Source organism: Mustela nigripes, chromosome 5, assembly GCF_022355385.1.
Source record: "Mustela nigripes isolate SB6536 chromosome 5, MUSNIG.SB6536, whole genome shotgun sequence".
NCBI lineage: Eukaryota > Metazoa > Chordata > Mammalia > Carnivora > Mustelidae > Mustela > Mustela nigripes.
In genome coordinates this window covers 6387348-6404347 of record NC_081561.1, presented here as the reverse complement: position 1 = coordinate 6404347, position 17000 = coordinate 6387348, and the positions used below count along the sequence as shown (strand labels likewise).

At 39.0% G+C, this 17000-nt stretch overlaps 1 protein-coding gene across 2 annotated transcripts in view; it reads left to right on the top strand.

The window, feature by feature from the left end:
- F13A1 (coagulation factor XIII A chain) overlaps positions 1-17000 on the top strand; it is a 169274-nt gene that overhangs the window by 99478 nt on the left and 52796 nt on the right. For both annotated transcript variants that reach the window (XM_059399386.1, XM_059399385.1), the window contains exon 8: positions 416-554. In XM_059399386.1, coding sequence (XP_059255369.1) covers positions 416-554 — 139 coding nt within the window. The remainder of the gene's footprint in view (positions 1-415; positions 555-17000) is intronic.

Genomic DNA, 17000 nt, shown 5'->3' with positions numbered 1-17000 from the left:
TTCTCCGTCTGCCACTCTCTCTGTTTGTGCTCCTTCTCTCTCTCAAATAAATAAATAAAATCTAGCTGAGTTTTTAAAAAAATTTATTTTCAGGAACACAGTCCCCATCAGAGGGACTAAAATAATACTATTTAAGTGATTGCATGATTAGCAACTAAACAATTAGAACCCCATTATTAGGATTTTAGTCCTTTTATTCCATTAATTCTGAATGAAAATATAGCAAGGTTTCTGTCCACAGTCCCAAAGCTTGACAGTAGTCTCCCTTCTTCAGTATGGAACATTTGAGGATAAAACATGGGCAAAGGTCTTTTCTTTTGGGTAAAGAAGGAAGTCCTTTATGAGAAGGAATTGTTCACTATGTATATATTAAATTTTGGTGATGGGTTTAACTGTGGCCTGTCCTTTCCTGCAGTTTTGCGATGCCTTGGGATACCAGCAAGAGTTGTTACCAATTACTTCTCAGCCCATGATAATGATGCCAATTTGCAAATGGACATCTTCCTGGAAGAAGATGGGAACGTGAACTCCAAACTCACCAAAGATTCCGTGTGGTGAGTTTGATTTACAAGGGCACTTGCTGATATCAAATTAGAGTGACATTACACATTAACCACAAGACAGACTGGGTCTAATGTTTCTTTCCCTTCTATGTTAAGGGCTGGTCAATACCCCAGGCAAAAATGGCTGATTGGTAGAGATTTTTTTAGTGAATGAAAGAATTGTTCCTGAACAGGCAGTTTGCGTTTCTAGTAATAAAGATCCATCATTACATTACGACAGCAACCCCTGGAAAGGGTCATGGCTTTAGCTATGCCTTCAGGTGAGAGTCCATACTAGCTTGTCTCTACTTTAGTATGAGAATACTTTGGTGAGGGGCATACTATGGTGGAGTCGAGTTTTCTCTATGTCAGGACTCCAGGAATAATATAGCTAACACTTATTAAGCTCCAGGAATAATATAGCTAACACTTATTAAGCACTTACTATGTACCAGTGTCTGCATATATGTGATTTCATCTTATTCTTTTAACAGCTGTATCATGTGGGTGCTTATTAGTATCACCATTTATGAAAGAGGAAACTGAGACCCAGAGAGGTTAAAGCAATTTGCTTGAGGTCACACATCTCATAAGCTGAAAATAAAACCCAAGTGAATCTGACCCTTAACCATTATTTTTTTTTTTGCCTTTGCAGTATGAGATTGTTCTTTAATTTTTTAAAAAATTTACTTTTTTATTTTAGAGAGAGAGGGAGAGAAAGAGTATGCAAGTAGGGGGTGGGGGAAGAGGGAGCGAGAGAATCGCAAACAGACTCCCCGCTGAGCATGGGGCCTGACCTGGGCTCATCTCACAACCCTGAGATCATGACCTGAGCCAAAATCAAAAGTCAAATGCTCAACCAAGTGAGTCACCCAGGTGTCCTTGGGAATGCTCTTTGAATGTAAAGATGTGGTTCTTCGTGACTCGTGACCTCATCTTTCAAACAGAGATAGGAATGAGAGTAAAGTTAACAATTGTCATTAATACCAACCACATCTTTCTTTCACTGCCCTGAGTAGCTGCACCACAGCTGGCTATGGGGGGTTTAAGATCCCAGAGAAATTTCCTATGTTCATGGGACTTACTCAGTCCAAAACAATATTCTAAAAACAGGAGAAAAAACCCAAACGTAAAGTCTATTTATGAAAGTCTAAATGGGGGAAATTTCCAGGCATTGAACTAGTTGGAATCTCCAAGCCAAAAGTGTGTCTACTATGGTTGTTCTGTTTAAGTAATAAAGTGAAAACACTGTCAGTTGTAAAAGCATCCAAACGGGGATGGGAGGAAGTCACAAGCTCATTTGAAGAGACATTAAAAGTTAGAAGTGCCTTTACTCCCCCGTGTTACAGGAATGAATCGCAGTGGTAGGAGCAGTATTAACTTGCCAGTACTGGGAAACACTCATTGGAGGATGTGGAAAGAAGGAAATCAGGGAACTAGTAGCAGTGTGGTACTATGAATAAAAAATAGTGCAGTTCATTTGAAGGGAATGAGCTGAGGAATGGTAAGCCAGAGAGTACAGGCAAGACAAAAACCTCACCTCTGTAAACTGAACAGCAATTTAAAGCATCATTTAAGCCCTTGGAATTACAGTATAGCATCCCTACATGTGTATGGAATTAAAAAAAAAAAAAAAAAGACCAAAATAGCTGCCCTAAAAGCCTGCTGTGACAGTAGAAAATGGCAAAGTGAGAATTATTTGGTATTCTGTACTTTGTGCCTTTTCTTACACACACACACACACACACACACACACACACACACGCTTAATGCCTTAGTAGCCAACCGAAGTTCAAAATTCATCCTTCCTATTCCTTGATCTAAATGCTTCCACCATGAATCCCCACGGACCCCCTAACAAATAACCCACAAGGCCCTTAACAAAACTGATAACAAATCGTGAAGCTATTCGATCTTGCTCTTGGTAACCCTTTCCTCTTTTGGCTTCCTACTCTGAATTCCTTTCCCTGTCTCTGTCAGCCTTTCTCCCTCCTTGCCTTCCACAAATGCCCATCACCCTGGGACTATGTTCCCTGCTCTGGGAGCCTCACCCCTCCTCCACTACCAGACCACTGCCCTAGGCTCCTCTTCCCTGCCCTTGCTTGACTCATGGTGGGTTTTCAACATACGGTGACTGACGCCTCACTAACAGGCTGATGTGGACCCAACTTGGGACACGTCTGACCATGGAGCACAAAAATGGAGGGGCTCAGTCAGGTCTGAGTCCAAAGCCTGGCTCTGTCAATAACCAGCTGTGTGACCTTGGGCAAGGAACAGCCTCTCTGTGCCTCTTTCCTCCTCTAAAGTGGAGATGACAGAATTTCCTATTTCACTCAGCCCAGAGCAGAGCCTAACAGGTGCCTAATGAATGTGAGCTGTCATTATTGCCTTCATTATTAGTCACACAGCTGGAATTACTTGGAGGCAATATGTTGCCATCAACCTAAGCACATTGAAGCAGTCAGAAAAGAAGGGGGGTGTTCCATGTCCTAAGATGACTGTGCCATTTCTGTACCTTTCAGGTATTCTTAAAACAAAATCAGAAATGTGTGTCTCCCTCCACACACCCCAGTGCAAACACTAGTGGACCTACAAACTATAGATGTTCCATAAAACCAAAAGAATCTCTAGGACCCTCTGGCTCTGGCTTTGACAGTTACTTGCTGTGTGACCTTGAGAAAATGATTTCACCTCTCTGAGCTTCAGTTTCTTCATCAGTTGAATAAGGGTAACCATTTCCTGATGGGGTAGCTGTGACAATTAAATGAGGTAATACAGGTAAAGTATTTACCACAGTGCTAGGCCCAGAGGGTGCACTCCCCCATGCCTACTAATGAGATTAGTAATAGCCTTGGGTAAGAAGCTGGAGCTGCTTGAACTATACCTTGGCGAGCAAGGGAGGGGGCGGGGCTGAAGGCTGACAGAGGCTGAGGTGAGGGCAGGGAGGATTTGGTGGGCATCAGCTGATCACTGAGGAGACAGCACAGCATGGCTTGGAAAACATGGCCTAACAGATTTCCTAAAAGGGGTCTCAGGTGCAAGTGGCCTCCCCCAAGACCCCAGACTCACTTCCCTCCACAGGCTCCAGTCAGACAAACTCGCCCCACCTCCCTCCTGGTTTGTGCATGGCTCCTGCGCTCACTTCCCTGCCCCCTCCTTTCTAAAGGCAACCATGAGAATGACTTCTTAGTTTCTCTGTCTTGTGCTTCCACCGTCTCTTTCACATGGAGGTAACCTGATGGTACACAGTTTGTGGTGAGTTAATTTGTCCAACTGGGTCTCCGTGACTGAAAGTTGTCCTCTTTCCCATGACTCAGCCAGGTCCAGTGTGGCCAGGGCAGAAGTAAACCAGTACAAAGGGCTCGGAGAGCCAGTGCAAGAATGCTTTCAAGGGCATATTATGCGCTGCACTCCCCAAGGCCAGGGGTTGGGGGGCACAAAGCATGGATTTCAGTTCGTGCTCTGACTTCTCCCTCTAGCACCACAGACCATCTAGCACCACAGACCAAGCAGGCGCTTATGTGCCTGCCTCCCAGTTTGGCACCTCGGGTCCCTCCAAGGTGAATTTTGGGAGCAGCAATTTTGCAGAGTGGACACACTGTTGATGCCCACCAAGGGAAGAGTCCACTTCTTAGCAATTCAGGAGAGGGAGGGGCCAAGGAACCTTAGAAGGGCACAGCTGGGCAGAGTAATTGGACCTCACCGTAGCAAATGAAATTCTGAGTGGACCAATGCAAGGTAACATATCCTGGAAGGAGCAATTTAAGCCGCCTGTCCCCCGTGTGCTGATGGGTTTTGAATTATGTGTAACCTCTGGAGGAAGGCAACTATGAATCACTGCGGACAGTTTAATGAAGATGCTTGCACAACGTTTAGCTGCAGCGCGAACAGTGAATAGGGAGATGACGGTTCATTGAGGAGGGAGAACCCGGCTCACTACGTGGGCAGGGGTAAAGTGTCGGTTTGGCCTCACCTTGCAAGAACTCGGTTTGATCTCCTCATTATATGACTATCACAGTGGAAATGGAAACAATTTTAAAAGAAAGAGATGGTGGCACTTATTAGTGTCATGAAGGTATTTCCGTGAAAGGCTCTTCTTCTTCTAAATGAAAGCATTATCCTGTGTCCTTTCTGCTGGAGAGGATGTAGTCAGATTTGATGATTCTGGGTGAAAGAACTATGCCCACCTCTTGGCTAGCCCCCACCAGACAGCAGCCCCCATGGGGGAAAGCAGTGTCTGATCTAATTTGTTTTCGTTTGTTTTGTTAGCATGTAACAAGGTGCAGGGTGTAGAGCAAGAACTTGATAAATGGAATTGGTTGGAAAAATTTCTGATGCTCATTTAACTGAATAAATGTCATTTAATTCATTCAACAAACACTATGGTGCACTATTATGTCCAGATACCAGATTCTAAGGATTCAGAGAGAAATTAGAGTCACTACCCTTCAGGAGCTTGATCCAATGTTCGTGGGTGAGACAACCACAATAGAACTCTAAAAAATATAAGGTAGGTTGTAACATGAGGCAGGAGGCACGGAGGTGAGGGGAAAGGGCTTCCATCCTAAGCCCAGAGGAGCAAAGGGAAAGGCTGTTCACGTGGGAAGTGGCCATGGACTCAAAGCCATTATCCCCCTGCAATCTTCTGGTTGTGCTATTCACAGACGGAATGCCCAGGAAATGACCTTAGCACACAAACGAAACTCAGGGGTTTGTCTATAAAAGTCAAAAGCACTGAGATGAGACAACCAGAGACCAACCTGCTTCAAGGACCCTACAGGAAAGAATGAAAGTTCATGCAGAGTTAGTCTATATTCTTATGACCACAGCTGTTGAAAATCAAAACTCATTCTAACTCACCTTCCAGCCCCTTGCCATCCCTTCCTTTAAAACGCCACGAACAGCTGGCTCTTTGCCCACCATCCTGAAGGAGCTAAAGCCCCCAGGCTGTGCATTCAATGAGGAGCAGATGGAGTTGATACTGTTTAGGGACAGGGATGTACCCTTCTATCCTTCCTTCTGTGTTCTCCACCTATCACCCCCTCTCCTACCTCTCTACCCTAGGCACTCTACTCTAGGCACTGAGTCCTTTTTTTTTTTTTTTAAATTATGTTATGTTAGTCGCCATACATTAGTTCTTGATGTAGCATTCCATGATTCATTGTTTTCATATAACACCCAGTGCTCATCACCACACGTGCCCTCCTTAATACCCATCACTGGGCTAACTCATCGCCCCACCCCCCTCCCCTCTGAAACCCTCTGATTGCTTCCCAGAGTCCATAGTGTCTCATGGTTTGTCTCCCCCTCTGATTTAACCCCCTTTAGTTTTCCCCTTTCTTCTCCTAAGGTCCTCTATGCTCTTCCTTATGTTCTACATATGAGTGAAACCATATGATAATTGTCTTTCTCTGCTTCACTTACTTCGCTTAGCATAATCTCCTCCAGTTCCATCCGCGTTGATGCAAATGGTGGGTATTCATCCTTTCTGATGGCTGAGTAATATTCCATTGTGTATGTGAACCGTAGGCAGTAATCCCTGAGTCCTTTAAAATAAACCCACCCTTCACTCTTAGTTTCAGAGGTGCCAACAGCCAACAGTACTCCAGATTCCCTCTTGGAACCAACAGCTTTGAGACCCTATGACTCCTTTTGGTCCAACTTCTTAGCCCCTCACTCACATGCCCCTTCCCATCCTGATCACATTCCCAGGGAAGTTGTTCATTTCCTGACAATGGAGCTTCAAGTTGGGTGGGTGGAAGCATGTGCTGTCCATGCTCTCAGGATGTGAGGAGAAGGGGGCTGAACACATATGTGTACACCCAGGCCCATGGCTGACTGGTCTGCTTCTCAGATTCTGGTTGATTAGCCAATTGGCAGATGTAGAAACATCCTAACTCAGAGTTTTAAACATTTTATATGATATCAAAGATAATTGTAAAAACCATGAGTACTGTAACAATTAGCAAGTCTTTATTTCCTTTTCATTTGGAATTAAGTAGGGTTGATTAAACTGGCTTTTAACAATTTAATTTTTTTCAAATAATTGTGAACTAGTAAACATGTATTTCTCACTTTCAGTTCAATGCTGCAACAATCTAAGAATTAGTCAGTGATTCACATGGAAAGTAATCACAATTTTATTCTGTTTTTCCCCAGGGCATTATGGAAAAACACCAAATCAAGTCAAACTATTCTTGTAATTTTGCCCTCTCTCTCTCTCTCTCCATGGTGCAAGGCAATATGATTAGCTCTGCCACTAATTAGCTGGGTCACTTCGGGCAAGTTGCTTGATTTCTCTGGACCTTAATTTTCTCTTATGTAAATGGATGAGTTCGGTCTTAATGAGCTCTAGGGTCATTTCTAGCTCCCAAAGTTTTTAAAATAAATATCACTGTTCTTCCAGAAAGGTCTTTCCTTCCGTATACAGCAGGTTCTACCTTGCTCTGTGTGAAGACCTACTCATATGCACAGGGTCAGCTAGGATCCACCCACTCACATATAAGTGCCGCTTTGCAAACTGACTTAACATCAGCTCCCAAGGAAAGAAAAGCAAACAAAAACAACAAACAAAAACAAAAATCAGGCACACACCACAGAAAAATTTTGTAGCTGTAATTTCTGGCCTCCGTGGATCTGGTTCTTTTTTTTATTTATTTATTTTTAAAGATTCTATTTATTTATTTGACAGAGAGAGATCACAAGTAGGCAGAAAGGCAGGTAGAGAGAGAGGAAGGGAAGCAGGCCCCCCGCCGAGCAGAGAGCCCGATGCAGGACTCGATCCCAGACCCCGAGATCACGACCCAAGCCGAAGGCAGCGGCCCAACCCACTGAGCCACCCAGGCGCCCCGGATCTGGTTCTTTTAAAAAAAAAAAAAAAAGAAATTTTCAACTTCCTTCATGCTTGCTGGAAAGAGTACAGCTGTTATTGTTTTATTTTTCTCACTTCAAATGCAAAAAACAAAACCAAAAACAAAAAACAAAAACTGTGTAGTGGGTAGTATTGAATCTATAAACAAAGCTCTTTTGAAGCAAGTTTTAGAGCAGAAATTAAACAGCCTTCATACCTAGGAATCAGCACAAGGTACCATACTGATCCTAATTCTCATTGCAGTTTCTGCGCTTGACATAGGGGTTTGACCATTGTAGGCGTGTTTTTGAAATTTAAATCAATTTCTCTTGTTGTAGATGTTCAGTGTGATCCCGCTAGTTAAACTTTCATGTTCTTACATCACACTAAGTTTTAATTACTGTATGTGCAAAAAAGATTATACAAAAATGAATTCCAAATAAAAAGGCAGAGAAAATTTTCTGAATATAAACCAAACTGCTTAAACATGTTTAAGGGTTTGTAAAATTAACCGGTGATTCATCTAGGTTGCCAGTTTTGAACATCTACCATAGATATTTCTTTTCAAGTAGATTATCTTGTTAACCGCATTGCTGTCAGCCAAGTTGTTTTTGAGGAAATCCCCTAAAACAAGATCACAAGCTCTGTCACTAAAGAACTAAGAATATACACTCTGAATCTATACCAAAGTCTTGAAGAAAGGATGGAAAAAGTTATTTGCCACCTCCAAGAACCAAAATGCTTCATGCTTATGGAATGCTTTCACTGTGCCAGGTCCTGATCTAAGTGGGTGACACGTAATAACTCATTTAACATTTTTAACAACCTGTTAGGGTACTTGCTATTATTGTCCGCATTTATAAATGAAGAAACTAAGGCACACAGTAACCTAACCACAGTTACCAGCTGAAAAGTGGCAGAGCCTGAATTACAAATCCAAGGGTGTTGACCCTAAAGCCTACTTTTTTTAAAATAACACCTTTATTGAAATATAATTCACATATCAATAATTATAAAATTGTGTTGCTGGGCTTGTAATGTAGAAAGATGTCATCTGAATTACAATAATAGCACAAAGGACAGGGGAAATGGAACAAAGTTTTTGCATGCAGTTGAAAATAAGTTGGTATTAATCTGAATTAGAATTCTCAGATTGTTAGGTATAATCCCCAGAGAAACCACTAAGGAAAAATTGAAAAATATACAGTAAAAAGAAACAGAAAAAGAATTAAAATGGTATATTAGAAAATATCTTTTTACACAAAATAAGGAAGTAATGAGGAATATAAGAAGAAAAAAACATAATACCTATAGCAAGGAATTTGCAAAATGGCAAATGTAAGTTCTACTTGTCAGTAATTAGATTAAATGTTAATGAATCACATATTAATATTAAGATTTGTTTTATGGCCTAACATATGGTCTAGTCCAAAGAATGTTTCATTTCCCCTTGAGAAATGTATATTTCTTTGTTGTTGGGTGGGATATTTCATAGCCATCCATGAGGTCTGTTGGTTTATTGTGTTGTTTTAGTCTTCTATTTCCTTGCTAATCTTCCACCTGTTTGTTCTGTCTGTAATTGAAAATGCAGTATTGAAGTCTCCAAATTTTATTTGTTAAATCATTTTTGTTCTGTTTGCTTGTTTGTTTTTATTGAGGTATAATTGACATATTAGTTTCAGGTGTGCAATAATGCTTTGTGCATATTGCAAAATGGTCACCACAGTGCAATAATGATTTGTGTTTATTGCAAAATGGTCACCACAGTAGCTAATATTTGTTGCCATACATAGTTACAAAATGTGTGTGTGTGTGTGTGTGTGTGTGTGTGTGTGTGTGTGTGTGTGTTTGATGAGGACTTTTAAGATCTTACCTACCAACTTTCAAATAACTGGAAATTTGTACCTTTCGACTCCCTTCACCCATTTTCCTTACTCCTACTCCCACGTCTGTTTGAATTGTTAAATTATCTATTTTCCCTTTTGTCAGTTTTGCCTTTTTTGTATTTTGGGGCTCTCCTATTAGATACAGATGCTAATGATTGTTGTTTTCCTAAAGCATGACCCTTTAATCATTATAAAATGTCCTTCTGGGTGATGTACTCAACTAATGAATCATCAAACATTATATCAAAAACTAATGATGTACTATTCCTTGGCCAGTTGAATTTAGATTTAAAAAAATGTCCTTCTTTGTATCTAGTAACAATATTTGTCATAAAGTCTATTTTGTCTGGTATAAATATAGCCGCTCCAGTTATCTTTATGTTCTATTTGCACAGGTTATGTTTTTCCATCTTTTTTACTTTCAACCTATTTGCAACTGTGAATATGAAGTGTATCCCTTAGATATAACATACAGTTTTGTTTTCCATCTTGCCAATCTCTGCCTTTTGATTTTAGTATTTAGTCTACTAATGTTTAATGTAATTACTGATAAATAGGGTTTATATCTGCAATTCTATTTTCTTTCCATATGCATTATGTCTTTTTTCTTCCCCTATTCCTCCATTACTTCTTGCTTTGTATAAAAAGATATTTTGTAGTATACTATTTTAATAATTTTTCTGTTTATTTTGACATATTTTTCAGGTTTTTCCTTAGTGTTTCTCTGGGGACTACAATTTAAAACCATCATGAGAGACTATGGACTCTGAAAAACAATCTGAGGGGTTTGAAGTGGCGGGGGGTGGGAGGTTGGGGTACCAGGTGGTGGGTATTATAAAGGGCACGGATTGCATGGAGCACTGGGTGTGGTGAAAAAATAACGAATACTGTGATGCTGAAAATAAATAAATTTAATTTAAAAAAATAGATAAATAAATAAAAGAAGTGATTAAAAAAAATAAAACCATCATTTAAAACAACTTAGTTCAGGGGCGCCTGGGTGGCTCAGTGGGTTAAAACAACTTAGTTCATAATAATACCAATAAATTTCAGTAGCATACAAAAACATTGTCCCATTCCCCTTGCCTTTTGTTCTGTTACTGTAATACAGAATACATCTTTCTATATTATAAGCCCATCAACACAATTTTATAATTACTGCTTTATAAAACTGTCTTTAAAATCAGAGGAGAAAAGAATTCAAACAAATATAAATTTATACTGGTTTTGTCTATTTCTCTATGTAAGTTACATTTGCTTTCTTTTTTAAAGGGTAGTGTTTGCTAGATATACAGTTCTTATTTAATTTTTCCTTTCAGCAATTTGAGTACATCATTCCACTGCCTTCTAGCTTCCGTGGTTTCTGACGAGTAGTTAGTTTTATCCTACTGATAAACTCCTATAGATAATGAATCATTTTCTCATATTGTATTCAAAATTCTCCTTCGTTTTCAGCTTTTGACAGTTTGATTCTGAGGTATTTAGGGGTATATATCTCTGAGTTTAACCTTTTTGAAATTTAACTTCTCAGGTGTCTATATCAATATCTTATCAAATTTGGAAAATTTTTAGCTATTAGTTTTTTCAAATATTCTTTCTGCTCCTTTCTCTCTTTCTTTTCTTTCAGGGACCTTCACTATGAGTATGTTGGTACTCTTGATAGTGTCCCACATGTCCCTGGGGCTCGGTTCATTTTTCTTCATATTTTTTCATTTCAATTTACTTATCTTCAAGTTATCTTCAAGTTCACTAATTCTTTCTTCTTCGTGTCTACCCCAATATACTTTTGAGACCCACTAGTGAATTTTTGAATTTTTCATTCTAGTTATTATATATTTCAGCTCCAGAATTTCTATTTGATTTCCATTCATAAGTGCTATCTTTTCATTGATACCCTCTGTTTGATTATACATTATTCACTTGGTTTTCTTTAGTTTTTGAACATGCTTATAATACCTGATTTAAAATCTTTGTCTAGTAAAACCAATGTCTTGGCTTCCTCAGTGACACTTGACTGCTTTTTTTTTTTTTTCCTGTGTATGGACCATACTTCTCTGTTTCTTTGTGTGTATTCCGTTTAAAAATAAAAAGTGCTAGCCATTTTAAATAATACAATGTGACAACTCTGTAAATCAGATTTCCTGCTCTCCAGAGTGTGTTATAGATGTTTGTAGAGTTGTTGCTGCTGCCACTCTTTGTTTAGTGACTTCCCTGAACTAATTCTGGAAAGTCTGTATTTTTTATCATGTCTGGCCATTGAAGTCTCTGCTGGGTTAGCTTAATTGTCAGTTAGCAATTGGACAGAAATTTCCTTAGTTAATTGAATTAAGAAGTCCTCAGTCCTCAAGGAGTTCTTTGTGTGTTGGGGGAATGCCATCAATGCTCCACCAGTAAATTTGCAATTCTGCTGTAGCTTTTACGTCCTGTTTGCATCCACCATATCTCAAGATCACTAAGAGGTGAAAGATTAGAACCCTCTTAGGGTTCTTAGGGCCTTCCTGGCCATGCTCACTGACCTGCACATCTGTGTAGCTATTCAGACTCTTAAGAGTATGTCAGAGTTGTTCAAAGCCCGCTACGGACATCTCTGTCATTAGGTTTGCCTTTTACGTTCTTTTGGGGGTCAGTCTTTTATTATTACCAATTGGTATCATTCTTTAAGGCAGCTGTGATATCAAACAGTCACTTCTAATTGTTTTTGAAAAACAGTCTTTGGGTAAGGCTATTTGCACAGGGTGAATTCTGAATCTAATCTAATAAAAAGAAATCCTGAGAATGGAGTTTTCAGAGAACCCCCAGACAGGTTAGTGGCAATTCTTTGGAGATGGGGCTTTTAGAGAATTCCAAACCCAATTTTCTCCCCTTAATTTGTTGCTAGGTTGCAAGTTTTTATACCATAGTTGTGAGGCTCTTGACTTTCATGACTACTGTGGAGCTACGGAGAGGAGTGGGGATAAGGCAAACTCCAATGCTACAAAGCTCACTATTCTTAATGAGACTCATTTGTTTTGTTGAATAAGTTCCACCTCAGATTATTGTAAGTCTTTGGTCCATGCCCAAAGTTCTGAAAAATTTGTTTTGATCATGTTTCTTAACATTCCCTTTGTTTTTATGAAGGAACAGTTTCTTGGAAATCCTTACTCTGTCATTTTAGAAATGATTCCTTAGAGCACACTCTTAACCACAACAGGAATTAGGAGTCTACCACACTCCTTGAAAGTTTTACATATTGTAGTAATATTTAAGTATCCAGTGTCACCTTCCTGATATCCTATTGAAAAAAAAAACATAATACTTTATGCATATCCTTTTACTTCTCTATTTCTTTTGTACATTATAGGGCATTATATTGCTCTTTCAGAAATTGTATATAAAAATTATCTGTGGATTTCATTTCAGTACAATAAAGAGATGTTATAAAATATTTGTTTTAAAACTAGGAAGGGACATTGTATTTTGAAGGTTGAAAATCCCTTCACTAGATTCTCTTCCCATTCCTATCACAGTCCTGAAGAATATCTCCAAAGAGGCCTGAAGTCCCTATTCTACTAAAGATCCACTTTAAAGAAAAAAAAAAAAAAAAAAAAGAAGGAGTTTAAGAGGTTAAAAAAAAATCAGAGGTTACTACAAATACCTCTTGGAAATTAGAATGGAAAAGAAAGTGGGAGCCATTTGATAAACCACATAGAAAACAGAAAGGTACTTTCCATAACGAGAAAAATATCATGTTTTGGTTAATCATAAATTCTGTCATCATATATACCATTCAAATTTTGCCAACTTTCAAATGATTAGAAGCTAATAAAATAAATACCATATAGGCTATATTGAATGTATTAATTTCTTTTGATGATTAATAAGAGCTCTAGAAAAACCTTATATAAATAAGAGCTATCAACCTTAAAATATTATACTTATAAATAGCTTTATAGTACAAAATGGTGATTTGGTACCTATTTAAACTATTGGCTATATATTTTTTAAATTCCTTCAATAGTTATGGATAAACCTGGCCATAATTTATTATAGATCTTTTTTTTTAAGATTTTATTTATTTATTTGACAGAGAGAAATCACAAGTAGGCAGAGAGGCAGGCAGAGAGAGAGAGAGGAGGAAGCAGGCTCCCTGCTGAGCAGAGAGCCCGATGTGGGACTAGATCCCAGGACCCTGAGATCATGACCTGAGCCGAAGGCAGCTGCTTAACCCACTGAGCCACCCAGGCGCCCTATTATAGACATTTTTTATACTTTAGAGTTATCCAAAAAAATATTCTCAAAATCTAATTTTTTCTTCATTTTCAGGTGTGAGATTAATTCCCAATTTGTGATGCCAGAGAGAGTAGTAAAGGGGAACAGGGTCTTATTTTCAAAATGAATCTAGTGCATGGAACCCAGGCGAGTTACAGAGAGCTTTCTGCTAAGAAGTAATGGCAAATGTGGTTCATATGGATGAGTGGCATCTACTTTCTGAGAGTTTTAAGGATTATTTATTTTATGTTTGCCATTTTTTGCCAAATTTAGTTTCATTCTCTGTCTTGCCCATTTTCTGATGCCACAATAATAAACTAAAACAGATAATCAAAAGAGGGGAAGCTATCAAAAGAAGAGAGAAAAGTAAAATTTAAAAAAAAAAAATCATTACCATGAGAGACTATGGACTCTGAAAAACAATCTGAGGGGTTTGAAGTGGTGGGGGGGGGAGGTGGGAGGTTGGAGTACCAGGTGGTGGGTATTAGAGAGGGCACGGATTGCATGGAGCACTGGGTGTGGTACAAAAATAATGAATATTGTTATGCTGAAAATAAACAAAAAATAAATTTAAAAAAATCATTGTAATAAGGCTGCTATAAAATGCTCTTACTAAATATTCAAGAAATCAGTACCTGAAAGCTTAAGAAGAGAGCAGAAAGGCTCAAGACTAAGGAAAGACACACTCCCAGAAAACTTCGTAAATTGAAACAAACACCTTAGGTACTGTGGTACCGTATATGTAATTGAATACATCTGGGCTGGCATTTATCCAATACGTATTGGTAGGGACATACAGCATTTATATAGGCTGAGTGTCCTTTGTGATTGGTTGAGATTTCCAATCGGTTCATGTCTGTGTCTAAGCAGTTATTATTTTGATTATTACCCCTTCTATAAATATACCACATAGTTTCATTCTGGGAATAACAGCATATCCCCAAGCCCACCCCCTTTATCTTCAACACCCCAATTCGGATCTTTCATGCTACAGAAGATTGCTTAAACCGATTCTCAATTAGCATTGGAGGACCCCTTCCCTGCAAAGGATAAGCAAAAACAAACACCTTCATCACTTCACTTTTTTCTTGGTGGGTAGTTGGTTTCTAAAGAGGGGTTGTCCTGGTCTCCAGAAGATTGGACCTCCAACCTTTGACTAACAATCCCAGAGAGACTTTAAATGCCCCTTCCTGGTTTCAGCATTCCAACAGCCCCTGACAATAAACAGCTACATTCTGAAGTAGTGTACTGCTCCCATCTCCCAGCTCCATAAAAGATTCCTCCAGCATGCCTCCTTTTCTCTGAATAATTCCTTTTCATTGTTTTGCTTCATTACCTTTCCTAACTGACAAATTTTTTCTTGGTCCAAGCTTTCGTTTCTGCTTTGGAATGTCTTGCTAGACAAGCCTCAGAATCCATCAACTTGTCTAAACTTCTTTCAACTCCCAGCCCACCCATACCCCCTACCACTGAAATGGCCAAAGCTCAACAATTTCAGGGTTTGCTCTCATTTTTCTCACCAATAGCATTGCCTGTATTAAGAGTATACCAAAAGAGCCTGGGAAGTGGGGTTGCATGCATATGCCACAAATACCCAATTTACAAGATAGTTAAGTACTTTTCGTCCACTCCTTCCCATTTTTAAAATAAAAGAATTCAAAGAATTGTATACATTTGAAATTGGCCCAATAAATCTCCTTGAGGGCTTTCAGTCAATCTTATTCGTGCTTTCCCTTGAGCTATTATAAAACTGCAGAAACAGGGTTACAGGCCCACACCTCTTTCTTCCCTTGTAGGGAAATGTTCCTGGACAAATTGTAAATGAGACCACCCTGTGGAGCATTTAAGCAATTAGCCAAGCTAAAGGCAGTAAAGGATGCCTTGCTTAAATTATCCAGTTTATTGTCTTTGAACATCTAACATGTAGAGACCCAAAGCCCATCTCGATTTCAGCTGTGTTCTATCTCCATTTCTCCATCATCCCACAGGTTCTTGCGACTCCAGATGTGACCTTAGACAGTGCTTAAAACCGGACAGACCGTTAACGGTGCTCTATTTTCTTTTAACAAAAGAATAGTCCACTTATGTGTATGTGTGTGAGGCGGTAGAAATTAGTTCATGTTTATTATAAAATTTCAAACGTTGCAGAAAAAAATACAAAAGTCAGAGTCATCCATCTTCTAACTCCTCATTTTTTACTGCTGCATAAAAAATTACCAAAAACTTAGCAACCTAAAACAACACAAGTTTATTATCAGTTTCTCTGGGTCAGCAGTTTGGGCACAAGTTAACTGCGTCCTCTGCTCAGGGTCTCAGATAATGGCAACCAAAATGTTAGGGGAGGCTGTGGCCCGTCTGATGTCCAGTACTCTCTTTCAAACTCATTTATGTTCCTGCAAGGATTCAGTTCCTTGAAGCTATAGAACTCATGGAAGCTTCCATCTTTTACAGGGTCAGTAGGAAAATGTCTCTGCTGCTTCTAGTCTCCAGCTAGCTCTGTCCCTAACCTCTAGATCCAGATTTAAAGGGCTCACCTGATTAGGTCAGGCCCATCTTGCTAGCTCCCTTTTAACTAACTCAGAGCCCACAAATCAATTATATTAACTACATGTGCAAAATACTCTTTGCCATGTAAAATAACATAATCACAGGAGTGATACACCCTCCTATTCATAGATTTCACCCACATTCAAGAGGGGGAAATTATACAAAGGTGAAGGTCATTTAAAATTCTGCCTTCCACACATAAGTACACACACAATATGTGTTCTGTCTATGATTTTTAAAACTTAATATTCCATAAGTATCTTTCCTGCCTAATATATGTAGATTTTCATTTTTATGATTGAATAATATTCTGTTTTGTATTTCAAAACAGTCATGTATTAGAGAAACTATTTCTGATTTTTCCTTCTTCCAAATTATGCAAGAATGAACATTCTGAAGTACTTTGCATCTGTGTGATTATTTGCTACACATAAATTCCAAGGAAAGGGGTTAATCAAAGGATAAACCAAACCAATGCTGTGATGTTCTCCGAAGGTCCCTCAGCAATGCATGATGCTGTTTTTCTAGAAAAGCTCTGCCTTTGGTGAATATTCTGCTGATCCTTTGTACCAGTTCTGCTGAGTTATTAGCATCCTTGAAAGGAGTTCTAGAAATCACTAGCTGTCACTGCAGGAAACTTGCAAAAAGTAACATAAAGCAAAGTGGTGTTCACTTGTCATTCCATCATTATTCTCCCTCAAAAAAGTTATTTTCAACTTGATTAAATAACTCTCAATGAAATGGGGCTTTATTTTAATTTCTTTTTTTTTTTCCAATTAGATAAACATATATTTTTATCCCCAGGGGTACAGGTCTGTGAATCACCAGGTTTACACACTTCACAGCACTCACCAAATCACATTCCCTCCCCAATGTCAATAATCCCACCCCCTTCTCCCAAACCCCCTCCCCCCGGCAACCCTCAGT